This window comes from Hippocampus guttulatus, chromosome 7 (assembly GCF_054856545.1).
Source record: "Hippocampus guttulatus isolate MCC_2025c chromosome 7, RoL_Hgut_1.0, whole genome shotgun sequence".
Taxonomy (NCBI): domain Eukaryota; kingdom Metazoa; phylum Chordata; class Actinopteri; order Syngnathiformes; family Syngnathidae; genus Hippocampus; species Hippocampus guttulatus.
The window spans coordinates 17,355,482-17,376,192 of record NC_141267.1 but is presented as its reverse complement, the minus strand read 5'-3'; the positions used below and the strand labels follow the sequence as shown (position 1 = coordinate 17,376,192).

At 44.3% G+C, this 20,711-nt stretch overlaps 2 protein-coding genes across 3 annotated transcripts in view; one reads left to right on the top strand and one right to left on the bottom strand.

Moving 5' to 3' along the window:
- The first annotated feature begins 1,024 nt into the window (after positions 1-1,024).
- olfml2ba (olfactomedin-like 2Ba) lies at positions 1,025-11,496 on the top strand. 2 transcript variants are annotated; one of them, XM_086114926.1, is made up of 8 exons: positions 1,025-1,204; positions 2,580-2,843; positions 2,987-3,094; positions 6,157-6,324; positions 6,940-7,156; positions 8,218-9,060; positions 10,274-10,450; positions 10,766-11,496. In XM_086114926.1, exons 1-8 carry the CDS (start codon positions 1,025-1,027, stop codon positions 11,380-11,382), a joined length of 2,574 nt encoding a protein of 857 aa, XP_085971052.1. In that variant the 3' UTR covers positions 11,383-11,496. The 2 variants fall into 2 exon arrangements, with proteins under 2 accessions (XP_085971052.1, XP_085971053.1); XM_086114927.1 differs by having other exon boundaries at positions 1,055-1,204; positions 2,651-2,843.
- Positions 11,497-12,429: 933 nt separating this feature from the next.
- The window catches only part of atf6 (activating transcription factor 6), a 33,743-nt gene continuing 25,461 nt past the window's right edge, over positions 12,430-20,711 (bottom strand). Inside the window, exon 16 of the mRNA XM_086114928.1 lies at positions 12,430-13,718. Coding sequence (XP_085971054.1) covers positions 13,522-13,718 — 197 coding nt within the window. The 3' untranslated portion in view covers positions 12,430-13,521. The remainder of the gene's footprint in view (positions 13,719-20,711) is intronic.

Genomic DNA, 20,711 nt, shown 5'->3' with positions numbered 1-20,711 from the left:
TATTTTTATGCTGATTATAATTAATTACAATTATTTTTTTAACAAACATGAAATGCATATTTTTTTTCATTTATACATATTTTTGATTACTTACAAATGAATGAGAATAGATTTTAAAACGTTTGAAATGAATTTGGGAAGATCAATTCACAAAATTAACGCAGCAGTTAATTTACTAAAACAATAAATCATGGTTATTATTTTTCTTAATTTGGAAATTTGGCGTTTACCATAAATGCAACCATGTAAATCTTTTAATAAAGCAATTCATTCTATTTTTACCATACCATATGTAATTGATTTAATGATAATCAACATTTCATCATATGCGAAATGTAGATGTAAATTGGTTTATCATATGTATTATTAACGATAAATCAACCAGCAAATTATTTACTGAGTTTAAAAAAATACAAATGAATAAATACATACAAACAAACGTTAGGACACATTCGCAAAATTAACGCAATGAATGCTGGACAGGCCACACTTTGCCAAACCACTGCTTGAAATGATTAACGGCGCAACAGGCTGCCGTTTTGACATCACAGTCACTGACCGGCCACTACATTAGGCACACCCACAATTTGGCATGAGATCCAATACGACCCGAGGGGTGAAAACTATACAATCGTTTAAAGCGACAGTCGATATGCACTGCATCCTAATGGGAGCTTTTTCTGAATATTTTGAATGAAGTGGCGTGACACACATGTATTGCCCGAGACTTACTTTCCCGATGCAGTTGCATTGCGAGTGGAACTCCTCCTCACTCCTTCCATCAAGGCCCGCCTCCTGTCGCCACTCACACAACTTTCACACGCACACTCACCCTGCTTCCACTCTCCATCAGTGCATTGACATCATGGCCTCTTAGAGCCTCATCTCCAAGAGTCTGGACCCGCCATGAGGAGCCCAAGGACTTTTCTCAGCTGCTAATTTCAACATTCTCCAATTTAGATTTTCCCCCCCCCCCTTCTTTCTCTCTCTCATCGCCATCCAGAAGGACTACAGTACTGGCAGCATGTTTAAGTGGTGTGTCGTCGTGATCTTGGTGCACTGTGCGCTTGTTGCGCGCGGAGTCACCGTGCCGCCAAAGATCCTGGCTGCTGCAGACCCCGGGCTGCAAAATGACACGGGGACAGGGCAAAGTGCCAACAAGCTGCAGGAGATGACACATGACGGACAAAACACCCTCTCCGAGGTAACGTGTGCACTCATGATGATGCATCATACAGTTCGGTCCAGATGGATTTTTGGCTTTATATACCACCGCAATGGATTTTAAAATGGAACAGTCAATATATGATTGATATGTGACACGGTATGTTCAGGAAGTCGTCAGCTTTTTGGAGGTTTTTCTTTTTCATTTAAAGTAATTACTGTAACACTCATTTCAAGCAGCCTTTTCAGGGGCAGTATTGACAAGATGTTACTTTCCCTTGATACAAAGCCAAGTAGATGCAATTCGGTCGATAGCTGACTGGAGCGACCGATATAAAGTCCAACTAAGATCTCAATCGCAAACGTCCAATCTAGTGACACCTTCAAGATGGCCGCTGGTAACATCCAAGAATCAAATCAAGACACAAAACAGAAATCTAAGAGTAACCATCACAACGATGCAAAGTATTGGCAATAAAGCAAAGGAAGAGTTTGTAATCCAAAGCATACCACATCAAGTGTCAAACACTATAGGTCAGCCTGTCCGGCTGCTAATGGAACACGCTCACTCGTGTTTATTGATGATCGAAATGCCTCTGAGAAGTAACGAGATGGATCGTGAGGTATAGCGAACAAAAAAATTGTATGAATTCCGGCGCCTGTGTGAGGTGGGTCAAAAAAGTTCCCAGATTGGTCTCACAGAGGATATATTTCATATCCAAAGACCAACTTTCCCTCTTTGGTAGCCAGCTCCACCTCAAATTTCTCCAGTTGGCTGAAAGTGCTGTTCCTCGCCTCTTAACTGTAACACGAAAGAGGGCGCATATAACTGGCTGCCTGTTGACTTCATTCAAAATTCGTTGATTTGTTTTTAAATCTTGAAATGGTCTCACTCCGCCTTACCGAGTTGCACCATCCCTACTCCTGCTGAGTTTCTTCCGGCGATATCAAGGTCTAAGCGGAAACTTAGCGAGACGAAGATTTTATTCTGTTGCTGGTCCCGTGCTTTGAAATAACCTCGCTCTGCACACTGGACGACCTTCTTAAATGTTCTTTATCAAAAACATTTCTTCGGCTCCATACAAGACTCTGCATTATATGCTTCATCATTTTATATTTTATGTTTGCGGATTCGTTGAGCTGAGGAGATTTATTGAGGCGAGATGTTCTACAATGAATGGCATTTCAAAGAAAAACCCGACGGAATGAAAGCTGACAGTAAAACACTTCACTGACATACTGATGTACTTACTGACTGTTTTATTTTTAATCCACTGTGGTGTTGGTGTATAAAGGCCAAGAAAAAAAAATCCTTCTGGATGTAACTGTATGGTGTGTGGACGCCTGACAAACATTTTGTGTGCAAATTTTGAGCGTGGTGGAAAAAATACATACCGTCCTTTTCTTCTTTGTAGCTGCTGGGTGATTATGACAAAGTGAAAGCCCTCTCGGAAGGCTCTGACTGTCGGTGTCAATGTGTTGTCAGACCCCTGAGCAGGAGCGCCTGCCGGCGGATTGAAGAGGGCAGCGCAACGGCGCACGACTCGTACACGGTGGAGACCATCACGTCCGGTCCGGAGTGTAAGTGCGCCTGCGTCGCTCCTCCGTCTGCAGTCAACCCCTGCGAAGGAGAGCTCAGGCTGAAAAAGCTTAGGGAAGCTGCGAAAGATGATGTCAAGGTGAAGTGTCAATCCAGCGGAAAAAAAAATATATAAAAAAAATGAAAGGATCATTGCGGAGCTTGATTGGCACTCTTGTCTCCAGTTGGTCTTCACCTTTTTTTTTTTTTTTTTTTTTGACCGAGTCCACTTGACCGTTTTAGTTGGCCACTGTCCTTGAGCTTCTGGAGGGTTCCTATTATGGGATGGATCTGCCCAAGCTGCACACCATCATCAGCAATCTGGTGGACCGTGTGACACGCATTGAAAAGGTACCAGATGACGGCGGCGAAGGATCCGTGTTGTGTTGTGACTATCGGACGGGCAGTAGATAGGAAGCTTCAGCTAGGCCCGAATAGACGCGAGGACAAAAGTATCGGGACACCTGGTCATTACACCAACGGGGGAAGTGACAATGGAAGAGAATAGAGAGTCAAGGCCCTCTCCGCTCTGGAACTTATTACAGCTTCTACTCTTCTGGGAAGACTTTTTACATGCTTGTGAAATATCTATGTGGACATTTTTGAGGTCAGTAGTCACTGACGGTGGACTTGGGAGAGGTTTGGGTCAGGATTCGCTCACAGGTTCTTACAAAGAGCAACGCAACAATAGTCAGATTCTACAATGTGGAAAGCATTTGTTGATTCTTCAATGCGGAGTACGTCATGCGCTGACCGCAGCGTTCAAAGGCCTGGTCAAGAGTGATTTTAGTGTGTCGCCATTTTAAATGGCCACAGCTTGAGGCACAAATGATTTCGACAAGCATTTTGTAAATGAGACCTTCAGTCTTCTCCCAGACAGCTACAACCGGGGTGGATGAGCGAAGATGGTGGATATTGTCATCGTGGACCTGAGTTGCCTTTTTAGTTATGGAGCGGTTGTAAAAGTTGGAAAGATTTGTCGGCCAATTTATTTGACTGGCTTCGGTGACTACCTGCGTCAGTCTTGACTGAAAACTCATCCATGCAAAAGGAACCATATTTTGGTCAATTGAAGATGTGAACGATTTCCCTAGGTGTCCCGATACTTATGTCCGAAGCGCCTCACCAGAAAATGACCATAAAACAATCCTTAGTATGATTACTGGGTCATAAAATGACAACTGGCATACCATATCGTCTCTCCAACATGGCGGAGGTTGTGATAAAGGGACAAAATATTGTGACGATAATAACTACACTGTTATTCAAGTTGGGTTGCATCAGAAAGCATAAAAGTCCCAGAAGAATGTGGCGGTCTCTGTCTCCCGACTCCATATCCTGAAAATAAATCCCAATTGTAATCATGGCCGGGACAAATTACGGCGTCGTCGCCTCACAGCGGAGGCGAGAAAAAAAAAAAAACGAAAGGAGGATAACGGGGTCACGTCGGCCATGTGCTTTCGCAGTGCGCAAATGTTGACTTGATCTTCCACTCGCTGGCTGACTGACATGGGATGTGACACAGCCATTGTTAGGCACTGAATATAGATGTGCTTTTCCCCGCACGACGTGGCCTCTGGAGACTTTTTTTTTTTTTTTTGCATGGGAAAACCTGGGGGAAAACGGGCCTCCGTTTACACTTGCAGTATTTATAGTATATATCATCTAGAGCAGGGCTGCCCAACCTTTTTTGACTGAAGATCGAGTTTTTGATGAACCAACCTCCCACGATCGACTCGTTACCGCACGCACTTACACACGCGCGTCGTAATGAGCAACAGCCATAACAGCCGCTAAGATGAACGAGGCACGCGACGCACTTTTGCAGCGTGTTCACTATCGTAGCTCACGTGTACCGTTTAAAAATGCTTCTCTCGGCCCTCCAGATTCCCATTCTTTGCCAGGACCCTCGGTGAATTGTACATGAAACGCCATTTATTATTCTTTTTACAACAGCCACCTGCCTGACATCCCCGTCGTGCTAATAGAAACGTGCGTCGCAGGCTTTGACGCAAATCTTTGTTGACAGAAATGTTGAAATGTGATATTTATTCAGCATTGGAAAACGTTAAGAATGTTTGTGTCATCTTTTTCTCCTACAGAAACCATATTGATGTCTTTTTATACAGTGTAGCTGCTATCTTCTTAGCTGTGTGTTTAATGCACAGCATTTTGCATGCATATTTGCACTGAGGATTGAGAGAAAGAAATCTCATCTATGCTGCATGTCATATGTAGGCATATTTGACAATAAAGATGACCTTGAACCTTAAAACTAAAAATATATTTCCCTTCCCCATCTTTTTCCATTTTCAAACATTTTGGAAAAAGCTCCAGGTAGCCACTAGGGCGGCGGTAAAGAGACACATACGGCTCCAGAGCCGCAGGTTGACGACCCCTGGTCTGGAGTATATCCAGTATTATATGGCGACTGCTGTCACATTTCCACAAAGCATTGAGCCGCAGGTTTACAAACTATTTTTTCCGGTTACTCGGAGCGGGGTTGTAGAAAATAACGAGCCACATGCTGCTTCACCATTATTGTCTGATGACATGAAATAGCCTGAACCGGTAGTTTGCTTCTTCGATGTAATTTATATTACAAAAATAATACTTATTTATATGTATATGTGGGGCGGCCCGGTAGTCCAGTGGTTAGCACGTCGACTTCGCAGTGCAGAGGTACCGGGTTCAATTCCAGCTCCGGCCTCCCTGTGTGGAGTTTGCATGTTCTCCCCGGGCCTGCGTGGGTTTTCTCCGGGTACTCCGGTTTCCTCCCACATTCCAAAAACATGCTTGGCAGGCTGATTGAACACTCTAAATTGTCCCTAGGTGTGAATGTGAGCGTGGATGGTTGATCGTCTCTGTGTGCCCTGCGATTGGCTGGCAACCGATTCAGGGTGTCCCCCGCCCACTGCCCGAAGACAGCTGGGATAGGCTCCAGCACCCCCCGCGACCCTAGTGAGGATCAAGCGGTTCGGAAAATGGATGGATGGATGTATATGTTATATTTCGCAGAGTCCAACAAAAGATCAAAAACTGTTTTAAATTCTTTACCTGAACCCAGAACAGAAACACGTTTTTGTTGTTGATTTATTCAGGCGAGACAAAAAAAAAATCCTATGCATACATTTGGTTGAACAGCGACATATTTATGATATTATTGTGACTAAATATGTCAAAATGAACCGATAATTGACAATTAATAAATCAACGATTGGTAATTGATGCATTATTGAGAGTCATCGTTTGGCTTAAAATTGTTCAAATCCTCAGATTTCAGCCTCTCAAATATTCTTTAATTTCGATTATCTTTGTTTAACAATATTCCACGATCCCAGATTCGTTTTCTCATTTCGCGAATATGTTTAACGGTGACTGTTATAATCACATTTGTCTCTGACTGCGTCAAGGTGATGGCCTTAAAAGAGACCAAAGATGAGGCCAAGTCCCACCCAAACCCACCAAAGCCGACAGATGATGCTCAAAATCGGACCGCGGTACCACACTCACCTTCACACCGCCAAAGTGATCAGAGTGGAGAGAAACTCAGCGTACCAGACACGTCTCAAAAAGCAAAGGTAAACCTGATGTCTCGGACACATAACCAAGTGAACAGCTGATGTTCCAAAAAGTAAGAAAACCGGTTTCATGCTTGTAGTTCTTTGGATTCAAGAGAGAATGTGTTGAGAATATATGAAATTGATAAGAGGAGGCCGGGTGACTGTAGCACCGATGACCCCATGACGGCATCGGAGTGAAATGGCGATCCTCTCCAGAAATGTTGGGTGGGCTTCTTCCCTAAAGTCGAATCACCATGCTGGTATGCTTTCTCAAGGGCATTACGCAAGGTTATTGATGAAAACTGAAACGCCATGGAACAAATCTAACGCGAGGATGTGAACGTGGCAACAAGATGTGCCTTTTGTTGAGTCCAACACATAAACTAGGGAGTCACTTTGAAAAAGCTGCGCATCCCCCAATAAATCCACAAAGCTACACGACACTGGCAAAACCTCTGACGTTCATAAACAAAAACGAATTCTGTCGCTATGATCTTATTTTTAATCATTTTCACCAAGTTGAGCTCACAGAGTTACATTGAGACCACCAACCCTTGCTACAAATAAATATTTTTTTCCACAAGGTTTCATTTCACTGGCTGCTTGTGAAGTTGTTCCTCTGTCCACAAACAGGAAAAGGACGGGGAGAAGTTTATTGCCGGAACTCTGTCAGACGGTTCGGCTCAGGTCACCAAGGTGAAACCGCACGCGGCTGGCAAAAAGGGGGCCAAAAAGGAGGTTTCTCAGGGGTCCAAGACTGCTCTGAACGGGATGATTATCAGAGGAGTGACTTTTTACAAGTCTGAGCCAGAACCATTGGCCACGGACGACGGGGAGCATGAAGAGAACGGTGAGTGCCACCGACGGTCAGACTAGAGCCAAGGCCAAGGTCTTCCAGCAACGGGATCCGGAGTATTTATCCAGCCGTTTTTTTTTTTGTAATGAGCGGCCCAAACAGCTGCTGGCAATGAACAACCTTTATGGAGAAGTCAAACAAAAAATATGCGGGGTCTCTGTCTCTAGTGTCTTACTGTCAGTCAGTCTACTTCTACTTTTATGGTCAAATATGCGAGAGTACCATCCTGCTAATGCTACCGTTTGCTAACTAGGCCAGGAAAAGGGTTCTATCGTGACTAAAAAGAGCGGAAAGAGAACATACATTTCTTTGACAGAATTGATTTTCGGGGGTTGGGGGGGGCGCTACAGATATATATATTTTTTCAATTTGATAGTTAGCAGGCTATATTCTGGTTCACGGACAATGACATTCGGTTAAGACTGATGGCAATCAACCATCTGCATTGGGGGGGGGGGGGGACAAATCACATTGCGATTCAAACACGATGCAAATGTGGGATGCTACCACAAAATGTAACCACCGTTTTTACGTAATCCACTAACTACCGTATTTTCCGGACTATAAGGCGCACCTCAAAGCATTTTCTGAAAAACTGACAGTGGACCTTATAATCCGATACGCCTTATATATGGATCAATATTCAGATTTCTTGGACGGAGTATCTTAAATGTTCTGTAAAACGCTTTGGTACAGCTGCAGCGGTTGTGAAGGCTCTATATAAATAAAACTGTATTGTATTGTATTCCCTTTGACGTAGCTCCATCTAGTGGCTGCATAATGCAACCGCAGCCACTATTGTAGCTTCTATTCTATGCGCCTGATAATGCGGTGCGCCCTTTAAATGAAAACAGTTTTAAAATAGGCCGTTCATTGAAGGTGCGCCTTATACTCCGAACTGCCTTATAGTGCGGGAAATACGGTACCTAACAAAACCTCTAACTCTAAGCGGGGGTAATAATGACTTAGCATTACATTTGTACATTGAGAGATGACCACAAATGCTTAATGTTGGCCTCAGCTGCCTTTCACCTAAACGTCTCCATCATCTGCAGATTTTGAGTATCATGGATTCAGTGGCGATGGTCCAATCGACCTCTTCATTGAGGAGAATCTTCTTCAGCACAAACCTCGTCCTCGTCCTCGTTCCAGGGAGAGGGCAGACACCAAGTCATTCCGCCAAGTGACGACTGGCCTCTTTCACAGCTCCAACAAAGTCAGCCAGTCTACTACACTAACAAACGTTCTAAGCGAAGAGATCCAAGACATCGACGCACCATCTGTATCCACCGCGGTCGAGAGTGACACAAACGCGACGAGCAAAGTCACGTTTGCGCCCTACACGACCTCAAAGAACCCCACCACAGTGAACTCTGCGTCTCAATCCGTTCCTTTGGACATCAGCCAGGGGACTTTGAGAACAGACACCTCCCCAGATGTAACAACCGCGGAGATGACCACAGCAACCCACTCCCACGATAAGGCAATAGCTACAAGTACCACAGAGGCACCAACTTCCACCGCCATGGATGTGACCACCACTTGGACCTACACCACCAACACTCCAATAACTACAGCCACTCAGGTTGCCCCCACAACATCACAAGCCACTGTACCAACCGACCTTCCAGTGTCTTCGACAGAAAGTCCTACGGACACTTCCCCACCTGTCACCACACCCGCGACGACTTCTCCTCCGGCCACGACCGCCACAACCGAGACCACAACTGAGACCACTACCAAGACCACTACGATGACAACTGCTACAACCACGACGGCTCCCAGCCGGGCTCGTACTGTAAAGCGCAAGTACAAGATCAGCTGGGAGGAGGAAGAGGAGGATTTGGCGTTTGATGACATCATGCAAAGGCAAGAGGGAGCAACGACAAGAAAACCCGGTAAACTGAGTCATTGCCCTCCTAATTCACACAGTGGTCACTATGGTGGACGTCTTATCATGTTATCGGGTTAACAGGGTGAATGAAAGGGTTAATTACTGATGAATTGCAGAAGAATGGACCAGATGACTACTGAAGAAGACCAAAACAAATGTATGATCCGCACCAAATGTTAAGAGGTTGTCCCTTGGCTCAGGCCACATACAACAACAAATGTCAGTGGTAATTGGGTCAATAGCTTTTGTCTCACCAACGGACTTCTTTGATTGAGGTCCGGACAAAAGAGGTCGAAACCCACACCGTTAGAAGACGCAACAGTCTTAGAATAGTACAATAGGGCAGCGGGCCACGGACCAGTTTAATGTCAGACAATATTTTCAGGGACCGGCCTTTAAGGTGTGGCAGATAAATACAACAAAATAATATGATATGACCTGCATGAAAACTGTGATATTTTCTAAACATAATAATAAACACGAATCATAACACGAGGAACGTCCTATCTGGCCGCAACGCTGTCTGGTCGCTATGGTAATGTTGAAACATGCCTTCGAAATAAGATACACCCCAAATAAATAAGTGCATGAAAAATAGGACTCACCATCGCCGCATATCATGCAGAATGGGCTTAGTGTGTTGTAGTCTCCTCATGAGATGAATCCGTATTTTAAGTAGGACTCCTGATACTGTCTATTAAATGGAGCCTTCTTATTCTTGAAGGTCGTAGGCTCCTCTTCTGTCTCCTGGCTGCGCCTTTCCGCTTCCCAAAGACGTTTGTTTTTTAATCATTTTGCAAGCACCTGGGTTTGATTTTAGCGGTATCCTATCACGTGACCAAGAAGCGCGCCTTGACCTGTGTCAAGAGTAATATACTGTAGACGGATGTAACAGAGAATCCGGTTAATTTTCAAAATAAAACACATTTCAGATTCCGAAATAAATAAAAAGTAAGTTGTTGGAATGTAAGTTATTTATTCTTTCTGTGTGACCCGGCACCAAAAGACCCACGGGCCGGTACCAGGGTTGGGGACCCCTGCAATAGGGTATTATTATTTGGACTGTTCCGTGCCAACGTTGCAACCTTTGCGTGCACGAGGCTGGATCAAATAAAAGCCTGTTAGAGTAATTCTTTTCAGACTCTTAGAGGTGGGTCCGGACGATGTTGATGCTCTTCTAAATCCTCACTCATAACACTCGGGGGGGTCTTTTGCAGAGGAATGTAAGGACACCCTGGCAACCATCTCCTATCCAGTGACTCATAACAAGTACGGCAAGACCGAAGGGGCCTGGATGAAGGATCCTAAGTCAGACAAAGATCGGATTTATGTCACCAACTTCTATTACGGAAACAACCTCCTGGAATTCCAGAACATGGAGGTTTTCAAAAAAGGTAAAGCGTTTTTTGTTGTTGATCCTGAGCTCATTCCTTCTTATTGTTCACAAAACCCACTCACGAACCCATGTACAAAATTTAATGGAAAATCAGCCATTTTGGTTTGAAGCAACCATTTTGGGATCATTCCAGGCTCGTATTTTGACAAGCTCCTACTAGGGAACCACCCCAGTTGAGCAACTCAAGCGAGGTATCCTTGGCCAATGGGCGATGCTCAATTGCCAAGCTTCTTTTTTTTTTTTTTTAGCCCCAGCCACCACAAACTCCGATTTACCACCTCCTCAAAATAGCTCATGTTTTGTCTCTCTACAGGCCGTTTTACAAACTCCTATAAGCTTCCTTACAACTGGATCGGCACCGGTCACGTAGTGTACGACGGCGCCTTCTTCTTCAACCGCGCCTTCTCCCGAGACATCATCAAATTTGATCTGCAGCACCGCTACGTGGCCGCCTGGACCATGCTTCACGATGCTGTGATGGAAGAGTCAACGGCGGCGTGGGAGTGGCGAAGTCACTCAGACATCGACTTTGCTTTAGACGAGAGCGGCCTGTGGATCATCTACCCGGCGATGGACGATGAGGGCTTCTTACACGAAGTGGTTGTCCTCAGCCGCCTGAACCCGGTGGACCTCAGCATGCAAAGGGAGACCACGTGGAGAACCGGGCTAAGGAGAAGCCACTACGGGAACTGCTTCATTGTATGCGGCGTATTGTACGCTGTTGACAGCTACAACCAAAAGGAGGCCAACTTGGAATACGCCTTTGACACGCACACCAACACCCAGATGATTCCCAGAATGCCCTTCACCAACAATTACACTTACACAACTCAAATTGACTATAACCCCAAAGAGGGTGTACTCTACGCATGGGACAATGGACACCAAGTTACATACGATATTAAGTTTGCCTACGTAGACTCCAATTAAGGCTTTAATTGTAGTAAATTGAAATTCTTCAATGGATTGTAGAGCAGTCCAACTGGCCTGTAATGGCTATTTGTTCCATTTGTATCTGAAGTCAATAAAAAGTGACTCACGTTAGTCAGTCGACATTTTCTAGTGTGAAGCCAGCCACACACCGGCATGTAATTCCAAATCATCGACCGATCCTTGCACCTCACACATCTGTCGTCAATTTAGTAGAGAATCAGGAATTTTGAAACGACATGGCGCATTTGCCAATGAAAAAGCGGATAACCTGACCTCAAGAACAAATTTTCTACCCATGTGTGGTCATAACAGAACATTTTTTTCCTGTTGGCTTGAGCTTTTTAATAGCCAAAAAGTTGAGGCTTGGACTCTCCGAATTTCTGTTACCGACCCAGGCTAAATTTAGCTCCTCAACATATAAAGCCCCCTGGGTTGCGACGTATCGCGTCAACACACTTCCTTGACACAAATAAATACTTCAAATCAGATTCCACATGTCACATGGTACCTCTAAGTTCCATTTGGTCGACTTTCAAAGCTCAGTAAACAATCTTTGATGGACTGACCAAAACAGGAAGTAGAAACATACCAAAATAAACAATGATAAATTGTGATTAATGGCAAACACGCTGATTATCAGGACGCTGGCGGAAAAAAATGTCATAAGGATGGGAAAAACATAAGCCGTAGTAGTCCCCTTATGTCACGATAACTTCCTGTGGATTTCAGAACAAGGGCCGAAATGTCACAAAAAAAAAAGCACATCAAGGTTCCACCCTCACCCCACTCCCATTTTTTGCGAACAAAGTCTAAAATTCCGATACATTTTTGTTGTTGTTGTTGTTCTTTGTAAAAGCTTCTGCGTGCAACAATCAAATTACACCGTAAAGGCATTTGTCTGGGTGACTATTTGGGCAAAAAAGAAAGCTGGTGTAATTTCAGCTTCAGAGGATGACAATGACAGACTGAAATCCACAAAATGAAAAACGCACCAAAAAAACAACAACCAAAAAAAAAAACAAGAGTAAAATAAAGCATCAAATATGCATACAGAAAATCCAGTGTTTATTTTAGCGTATGCACAAAACACACATCTTCCATGTCCTTACAACTGGCTTGCAGTGACACTGTGGGAATCAAAATATTTTTCTGACGCGCGCATGTGCCAGAAATACACCCCAAGAGAGCGTTTAAAAATTAAACACATGGCTAAAATAAGTTTGTTGCAAAACAAAGATGCACTTACTTACCTAGGCAGACTGTGAAAAACCAATGAATTACTTAATTGCATTTCTTAGTCAGATCTGAACATTACAGGTCTGTACTGCAAACTATGTTTTTCATAACCCCACCACATATACCTTGTTTTAAATTCAAAGGCTGCAAGTGCACGACACAAAAAGTGCAATATATTTTCACATATTTTTCCCCAAAAGATGAACTTTTTCCATACAGACACACAGATGAAAACATACAATTTTGTCAAAGGTTACGGCAATAGAAATAAATACGCGCATCTAAATCTGTTCAAATATTTTCAAACACAAACAACATTCTTCATCAAGAGTATAAAAACAAACAAACAAACAAAAAAAAAAACACCAAGTACATACACATAGTGGTCAGATGTCAGAGAACACATGACTTCCTGAGCATCCTGTCTGTAGCTGCGTGCAATCTACTGGAATATTTCTTCATAATTCATGAAAAATGAATTTTCAGCAAAAATGCCAAATTCAAAAGAACAGTCAAAGTAGCAATCCCAAATCCGCAGATTGATTTTTGCCTTTTTAAAAGAAGATGTTTTAATTGAAATGTTTCAAATAGTATTCCTTTGCTTAGTTGATCCAGAAATAAGGAGCAACAAGTAGTGGACTTGTGCTGCTCGAGCTGCTATGTTGCATTTGTGTTGTGACGGGGTGACTCAGGGTTCACTGTTCAGCCCCCTGCTGCTAAGCAATTACCCGTACGTGGGACGTCTGAGGTTATGTGGGGAAGTCAGTGCAGCTACATAAAGGAGCTAGCTCCCAACACTTAAGAGTCTACCATCCGGAATTCAGGCCACGATAAAGAATGTGGCTTCAAGCCCTTTGTTTTGGGTTTTTTTCCCCCCGATGGTCATTATCGACGGTGGCCCTAGGCCGACCCCATGAGCACACCGACAGGAGGTGCAGCCTGTGCCTCTGCCCGGGAGTGCTGATACAAGTTTTGCGTGCGGTTGACCCGCAGCGCTGGCGGGATGGTGGCCGAGCGGATGTGGAGGATCCTGGTGTCGGTCACTTCGCAATCGATCTGCATCATCACCTCAAATTCCTTGTCGCCGATGACACTGTCTGTAAGGGTAGATGAAGATATTAAAAGGGGGATACATTATTGCTTGTGTACCGGTCCGCCAATCAAGTGGAAAATGACAAAACCAAGAACAATGAACTCCTGTTGATCACAGCAGATACATTTCACAACAGGGAAAAATCCACAACAGAGAACATCAATAAAACCGTGTTTTTGTTTGACCCCTCCCACACACATTGAAATGTTTTAGGGGGGGAAAAAAAGGCTTAATTTTTTTTTTAAACACACACAAAAGTGCAAGAGTTTTTTTTTGGGGGGTGGTCATTGAAGGACAAGGTGCAAAGATGAGAGCAACACAGTGGGGTCCTGCCCATATTTGGTTGCGTAGCGGGCAACCAGGAAGTAGCCTGAATTTAGACTTTAAGCAAACCGCGCCTCTACAATGTAGATTTTGACCAACATACGAAAGAAAACCTTTATTTGTCTCACAATGGAGAAAGGTGAACAATCCATCAATTGCTGTGCCTTAACCACTTCATGGCATGTCCGTTCGCTTGTGTCCCAAATCTCTGGACATTGGGACACCATAATTATTAGAATTATTATTTTTTTCGTCCATGCAGTTTACTGTACAAAAATCATTTGCTGTTAGCACTCTGAAATCACTCTGCCAACCCCGCTCCGATTGGATACCCCGTCTGACACCACTCCTGAATTGAAACATTTCCCAGTCTGCGGCACGGCGCCGTGAAGGCAAATGGCCACCTTTCGTTGTCGCGCCATCACGGCACATACACAATCAATGTGTTCCACTGTTCACTGCGCTGTGGGGTTCTACAAATGGCTCAAAAGTGCTTCTCCTTTGCCTACAAGTGAGGGCACGAGAAGGAAGTTCGGTAAAGCCCGCCCCCCAAAAACCAATCACTGCCCAAGTCGGACAACGCGTACGTGAGATTGCCATTCAGACTGAGAGAATAGCGCTCTAATCTTCCCTTGCCAGCCAACTTGTTGAAGAACTGCCATTTTCTTTTGAGGCGCCCGGATTAGATGGAAGCATTATCTTGTCAAAGGCAAATGCAAAGCAGAGCTGCAGCCTTGTTTGGGTAGTAACGCAAAGGCCCTGCAGCACTGCGCCGTAGAGGGCAGCGCGGTGAGCAGTGCTTCAGTTACATGAGACTTCAATTTCTGAATGTCGATTCTTGATCCTTACGGTTAACCGATCAGCATGTCCCAAACATTTTTTTAATATGTCAAAGAATTGCAAATCATGTCTCCTTTGATTCCTTTACCAGTTCAGCTCCCGTCAAACCCTTGCCACGTTTTACAGCTGAGAAAAGTGTGAGAAAGGATTTTTTTTTTTGAGGCAGCTGGAGGCTCGCTTACAGATGGGGGAGTCTGGAGGTGAGTCACGCTGGATTTCTCCCTCGCACAGAGACAAAGCGGCTCCTTACGAGAGCTGGACACGCATATTTGCGAGGAAAAAGCAGTGAGAAAGAAAAGAGTGGGGGGGGGGGGGATGCGACCAGACCGTTACTTGACCCATCTTGAAATTTACAAGCATGTGTTTTTTTTTAAAACATTGGGAGAAAAACATCCACAAAACCCAAGCACGCTTGTAAAAATCCTATGCCAAAAGGAATTTGTGAAGATTGATCCTAATGTCGCTTTGAAAATAAAGTCCAATTCATCAGAATGCTTCAGGAGAGGTCACCCCAGTACAGAAATGCAGAGAAACGCTCTGCCGACAGAATGATGAAAGCAAAACGGTCAGCCGTGTGGAACGTATCAGGCATGATTGATCCTCCCCCTCAGTGCCTTCAGTTCTTCAACAGACACTGACCGCAATTGTTTGTTATTGTTCGCTAGTGCTTTATAAATATTGGTTCCATTTGGTGTGGTTTTCCCCCCTTATGCACCTCATCCGCCATGGTCGCCTGATACGGCCGCTCATTGGACTGCCTGACGTTGAAACAATCCACGGGCGACTAATTAAATGGTCGACCGAGGAAACCAGTAACAACAAACATGATATATACAACCTTTTGCAGCGTGAATAGAAAATAAAAATAAAAACCATGAATGGGGGTCAGGGGGATAGAACTTAAAAAGCAGATTGTTTCATTGCAGGACGGCTAGTGAGAAGACCAATCCACAAAAGGGACCAAAGACCAAGGTCCTCCTTCCAGTACGTGCTTCCAGCTAGTAGTAGGAGGCTTTCGAATATATCAGCAGAGCAGCAAGCGGTTTAAAAGCTGCGGTATTTTTCCAGCCACCTGTGCAAACCATCAGACTCCTCCAGCGCTTTTTGCAGCATCTTCACAAGGTTCTCCTCAGGAAGGACAATAGGGGAGTTCCCTCTCCCGCCTGCAAGATTCCGCAGGTGTTCATGTCATTAAACGTCCGTCCTGACGATGACCTCATCTGCCGTTGAGATTCATCCTTCGCACCTGCACTGAAATACACTTAGCAGGCCTCATTGGATGGGATCCAAGCTGAAAGATCCGTTACGCTATATGGCTATTTAAAAGCCAGCGCCACTCGGCTCATCTCCATGCAACTTTGTAAGATAACGCTTTCAGGTCGGTCCGCTCTGTAGATGCTGCTCTGAACGGGCGAGCAGCACTGGCGAATTCACGAGCAAATGAAAATGTGCTTAGGATAGCACAGATTTCAGCTAAGGCCATATTTCTTTCATATGCAAATCCACAAGTCGACCTACCACACATTCACATAATGACACGTGGTGAGCCTGCCACAGGGTCCTTTTCAATGCCAAATCATCCAAGCAGATGTTGATTTTCATCAAGCTTGAACCAATACAAAATCTCAAACTTAACGTCAATCAATTCCTCATGATCGGACCTTGAAAATTTGGGGGAACACTTCGACTCCTTACTCTCGATAAACAAACCACAAAAGGTGATAAACAAACAAAAACAGATTTCATACCTTTTTGTTTTCAAACATCATGATCCTAAAATATGCACCAATCTTTGAAATGATTGCACATTTGGAATCCATGTCGAATTTCCTTAGCAGCAATATCTGTTCTGTGAAGATTGCGACCAAGTACTTCCTGAGACTTTCCTGAGGATTCATTGGAAGGTGGCCATGCCCCTTTGTTGCCGAAAATGTCCACATTCGACAGGCCATAGCTCTCAAACCCCTGCTCCATCCAGCCATCAATTTTCTGATCCGCTTTATCCTTACAAGGGTCGCGGGGCGTGCTGGAGCCTATCCCAGCCGTCTGCGGGCAGTCAGCGGGGGACACCCTGAACCGGTTGCCAGCCAATCGCAGGGCACACACAGACGAACAACCATCCGCGCTCACACTCACACCCGGGGACAATTTAGAGTTTTCCATTAACCTGCCACGCATGTTTTTTGGAATGTGTGAGGAAACCGGAGTACCCAGAGAAAACCCACACAGGCACGGGTAAGAACATGCAAACTCCACGCAGGAAGGCCGGAACCAGAATCAAACCCTGCACCTCTGCACCGTGTGCAATCACTAAGTTTAATTAACTCATTCACTCCCAAAGACGTTTAAACGTCTTTTCAGACTTGGTCCTGATTTGGCTGGTACTGAATGAGTTAAAATCCAAATCTGCATGGTTAAACCCATTATATGAGTTGGCATGGAACGACCCCACAACACTATGGAACTATCGGAAGATGGGCCTTACAAAGAGACCCATTTTGTCTCAAGTGGACTGTTAACAACGTGCTTCAAAAGTGTCTTCAGAAGTGTTTGGGAGGGGTAAAACATTGTAAAATATTTTTATGTGGCATAAACTGGGGCTACCCCCCCCCCCCCCCGCAGTTATAAGTGGCAGACTGGTATTGCATATCAGGAAGAGAAGGCAGCAGCTCCGAATAAGACGAGAGCTGGGTGAAACGTGACACTGGTTAAAACTCCCGAGTCACTTTCAGACTGCTGTTTTGTTAAAAACAGATGTCTGAAACCATCGCACGACCGTTTGTCCAGTTGTGTGCTGTTTCTGGCTCCACAAGTCCATAAAATGATCAATCGACAAGTCGGTAGGTGACACTAACGGTACCTTTGCATTTGCTTCAGCAAGCTAAAGTAGATCGACTTTGAAAATAAATACATGCGATTAGGTTGAGACATTTTTGTACACGGGGGACTGCAGAGTCCATCGGTTTGATACTTAAAAATGCAACAGTTAGGTTGACGTCGTGAATCGGCTACCTCGACCGTATGAAAACTCGTGTTTTTGTTTTGAGACATCAAGCTCCACTCCATCTACCCTGTTATTATTTTCAAAAGAAACCGGCAATTCTAATAATGACTCTGTAATTTGCGGGCGACGATCTAAAGGGATCGCATCCCGTCGGAGGGCCCTTATTTTTGCGTTCCCTCTGACTGTCAACCCTCAATTTCTCAACAAATTACCCCAAATGCTCTGAAGGGCACAATGGAACAACCACGAGACGACATCAGACTGCGGTGAAGCTGCCAATTCTGCATGGTCTCCTTCGCTCCATGACAGATTCCATCTGGACGTGTTCCACAACATTGCAGTGACACAACGAGCTGCTACGACCTGATAAAGGCCGGGGGTCTGGCAAGCATGGCTCCGGGTAATCTGGAGAGCCATTTTCGAGAAGATGCTATCTGCCGCTCCGGCGCCAATGCTGAAGGAAACGTTTACGGGTGACCTGAGAATGACCTCACTTTTTTTTTTTACCCGGGAAAGGATGTAAATACACTAATTAGTACCATCATTGGGGTGACGTTCTACCAACTAAAATAAGAGCTAATAGGTCAATAAGTGGTCAGCAGCAAATTTTTAATCAGAAATGGTTTTGTGTGTCTCTCAATGTATTTTGGCCCTTTCACATAGCCAAGTACAGCACTACCTCAATTTATGATATTTTCCCTTTTGACTTGTGAGCAGAAATTTAAAAGGTGAGCGCGAAACATAGTCTGGCAGATGATGAACAGTTCTTCCAACTGCTAATGGATAGCAGCGCTGTTGCATTGTTGTAATGGACGTTTGAACACAAACGTGCAGCAAAACACCTAGACAGACAATACAACAATACTCAAGCATACTTTCTTCATCTGCAAAAAAAAAAAAAAGACAAATATTACTGCAGCTTACTGAACTGCTATAACTATCCTCTTCGTTTCTAGGTTTATGTGTATTACACTGCCCCTGGTGGCCAAGGGTGAACAGGTAGACCATGGTCCTATTTTTCAGAGGAAAAAAAAGGCATATTTTCCAGCTTCTTACTTTTGAAATAAATAATTTCTTGCGGTGACAATGATTTCTTTTTTTTCTCCAGAATAGAAAACTTGTAATTCTTTTGGCACTTTGGAGTACAAATGGTTCCGTTGGTCTTTGGATTATTGAAGGGGGGCTTTGGAACAAATACGTCCCTGTACAGGTTTCCTTGGAGTCAAAAGTGTGCAATCCCTTGGTGTTACACCTGGTTCAAATTTGGGCAGACTTAAGTACAAACCCTAGAAGAAGCCAAAATGTCCCCCACGCCCCCAGACCCTCCCCGAATTGTAATTATCTTTAAGGCAGAATTGGTCATACTTCTCTTTAATTAGATCTCAAATGTTGCCATTGCATGTACATACAGTGTATAATGTCTACCGGTAAATGGCACAAAGGCACATTTGATTTGGTAAGTACAAGACAAGAGTATCAATCACGCTGGCGAGCGCTCGAATGGGGATGAACTGTTTAGATTAGCAAAGTAGGAAAATCTGAATCCGGCGCTTTACCTTGAACCCCCGAGCGACGGCTCTGCAGCTAACCGCAGAGCACATGTACCCAAGCATAAATAGACTGTTTGACGCGGTTGATCCACCTGTAAATGATGTCATCGCCCAAACCTTTCCTCTCCTCCAAACATGTCACTGCCACTTGATTGAGCTACTTTCAAACTTTACGGCTCATTCAATAAACACATCGCGCAGTCCTTATAAGGAATCACGGCTAGGGTTGATCTGACTTCGGAGAAACGCCAAAAGATTCGAGTTCACTTCACTCGAAACCGGCGTATGCAATATCGAAGGCGATCTCGTTTGGTTGTTAACCAAAAGATCACTGCGCATTAAATTTGCCCAGCTCCAGATGAAAACCATTTAGTGACTGGAAGCGAAAGGCATTCCTCAAAAAGAGAGCTGGAAAGAATCAGGATGCATTGTGGAATAATCAAGTTCCAATGAGAGAATGGTGTCGCTCACCCAGTTGCATTTGGAAGTTAAGGGGGGGAAAAAAAGGGAAAATCTTGAAATCCACTTTCCTCACGCGGTATGCGGGAAAGCGGCGCCATATCAAAGAGTCACCAACACACTTTGGGTTGCTAGTCTTGCGGCAGCTGGAACAGCGGCTGCTGTGCTTGCATCTGTACTAACTTAAACCTGGTGTCAAAAGTCCTCACCCCTCGCTAGGAAGAGGCAAAACCGTCACCCCGGGTTGCCTTCAAGACCTCTGCGGAAAAGACTTGAAAGAGAAAGCACACTCCGCGCACGCATGAAAGATTGTGGAAAATCGAAATATTCTTTTGTGAGAAGACTGCCTCCAAACTTTTACATTTTATCCTGAATTTTACCTTCATTTCACCAATTAGCTAAAAAAAAAAAAAGAAAAACTGGACGGCACTATTTACTGCCATTTTAATGGCCGGTGTGACTGCAAAGAACAACATTCCAAGCCCAACCTAAAACAATCTTTATCGCAAACTCAAAAAAACAACCAAAAAAAAAGGAAGGCGGTATATTCATAAAGGGTAGGTCTTCCTTGCAGTAGTTGCCTCGAAAAAAAGAAAGATGATATTGGCCCCCTGCCATCGAGACAGATAAGAAAAAGCCAACAGAGTCAGAGATAAAACCCGCCGGTGCCAGACGACGACGACTTTCAACACGTCTCCACCGACGCGCTTTGGAAATGATGACACGGCAAATCTTGGAGAAGAACTTTATGAACCCACAGAAATAAAACATGCGCACTTGAATGAATCACAAGACGGGTGACGGCCAAATGCTGACCTAA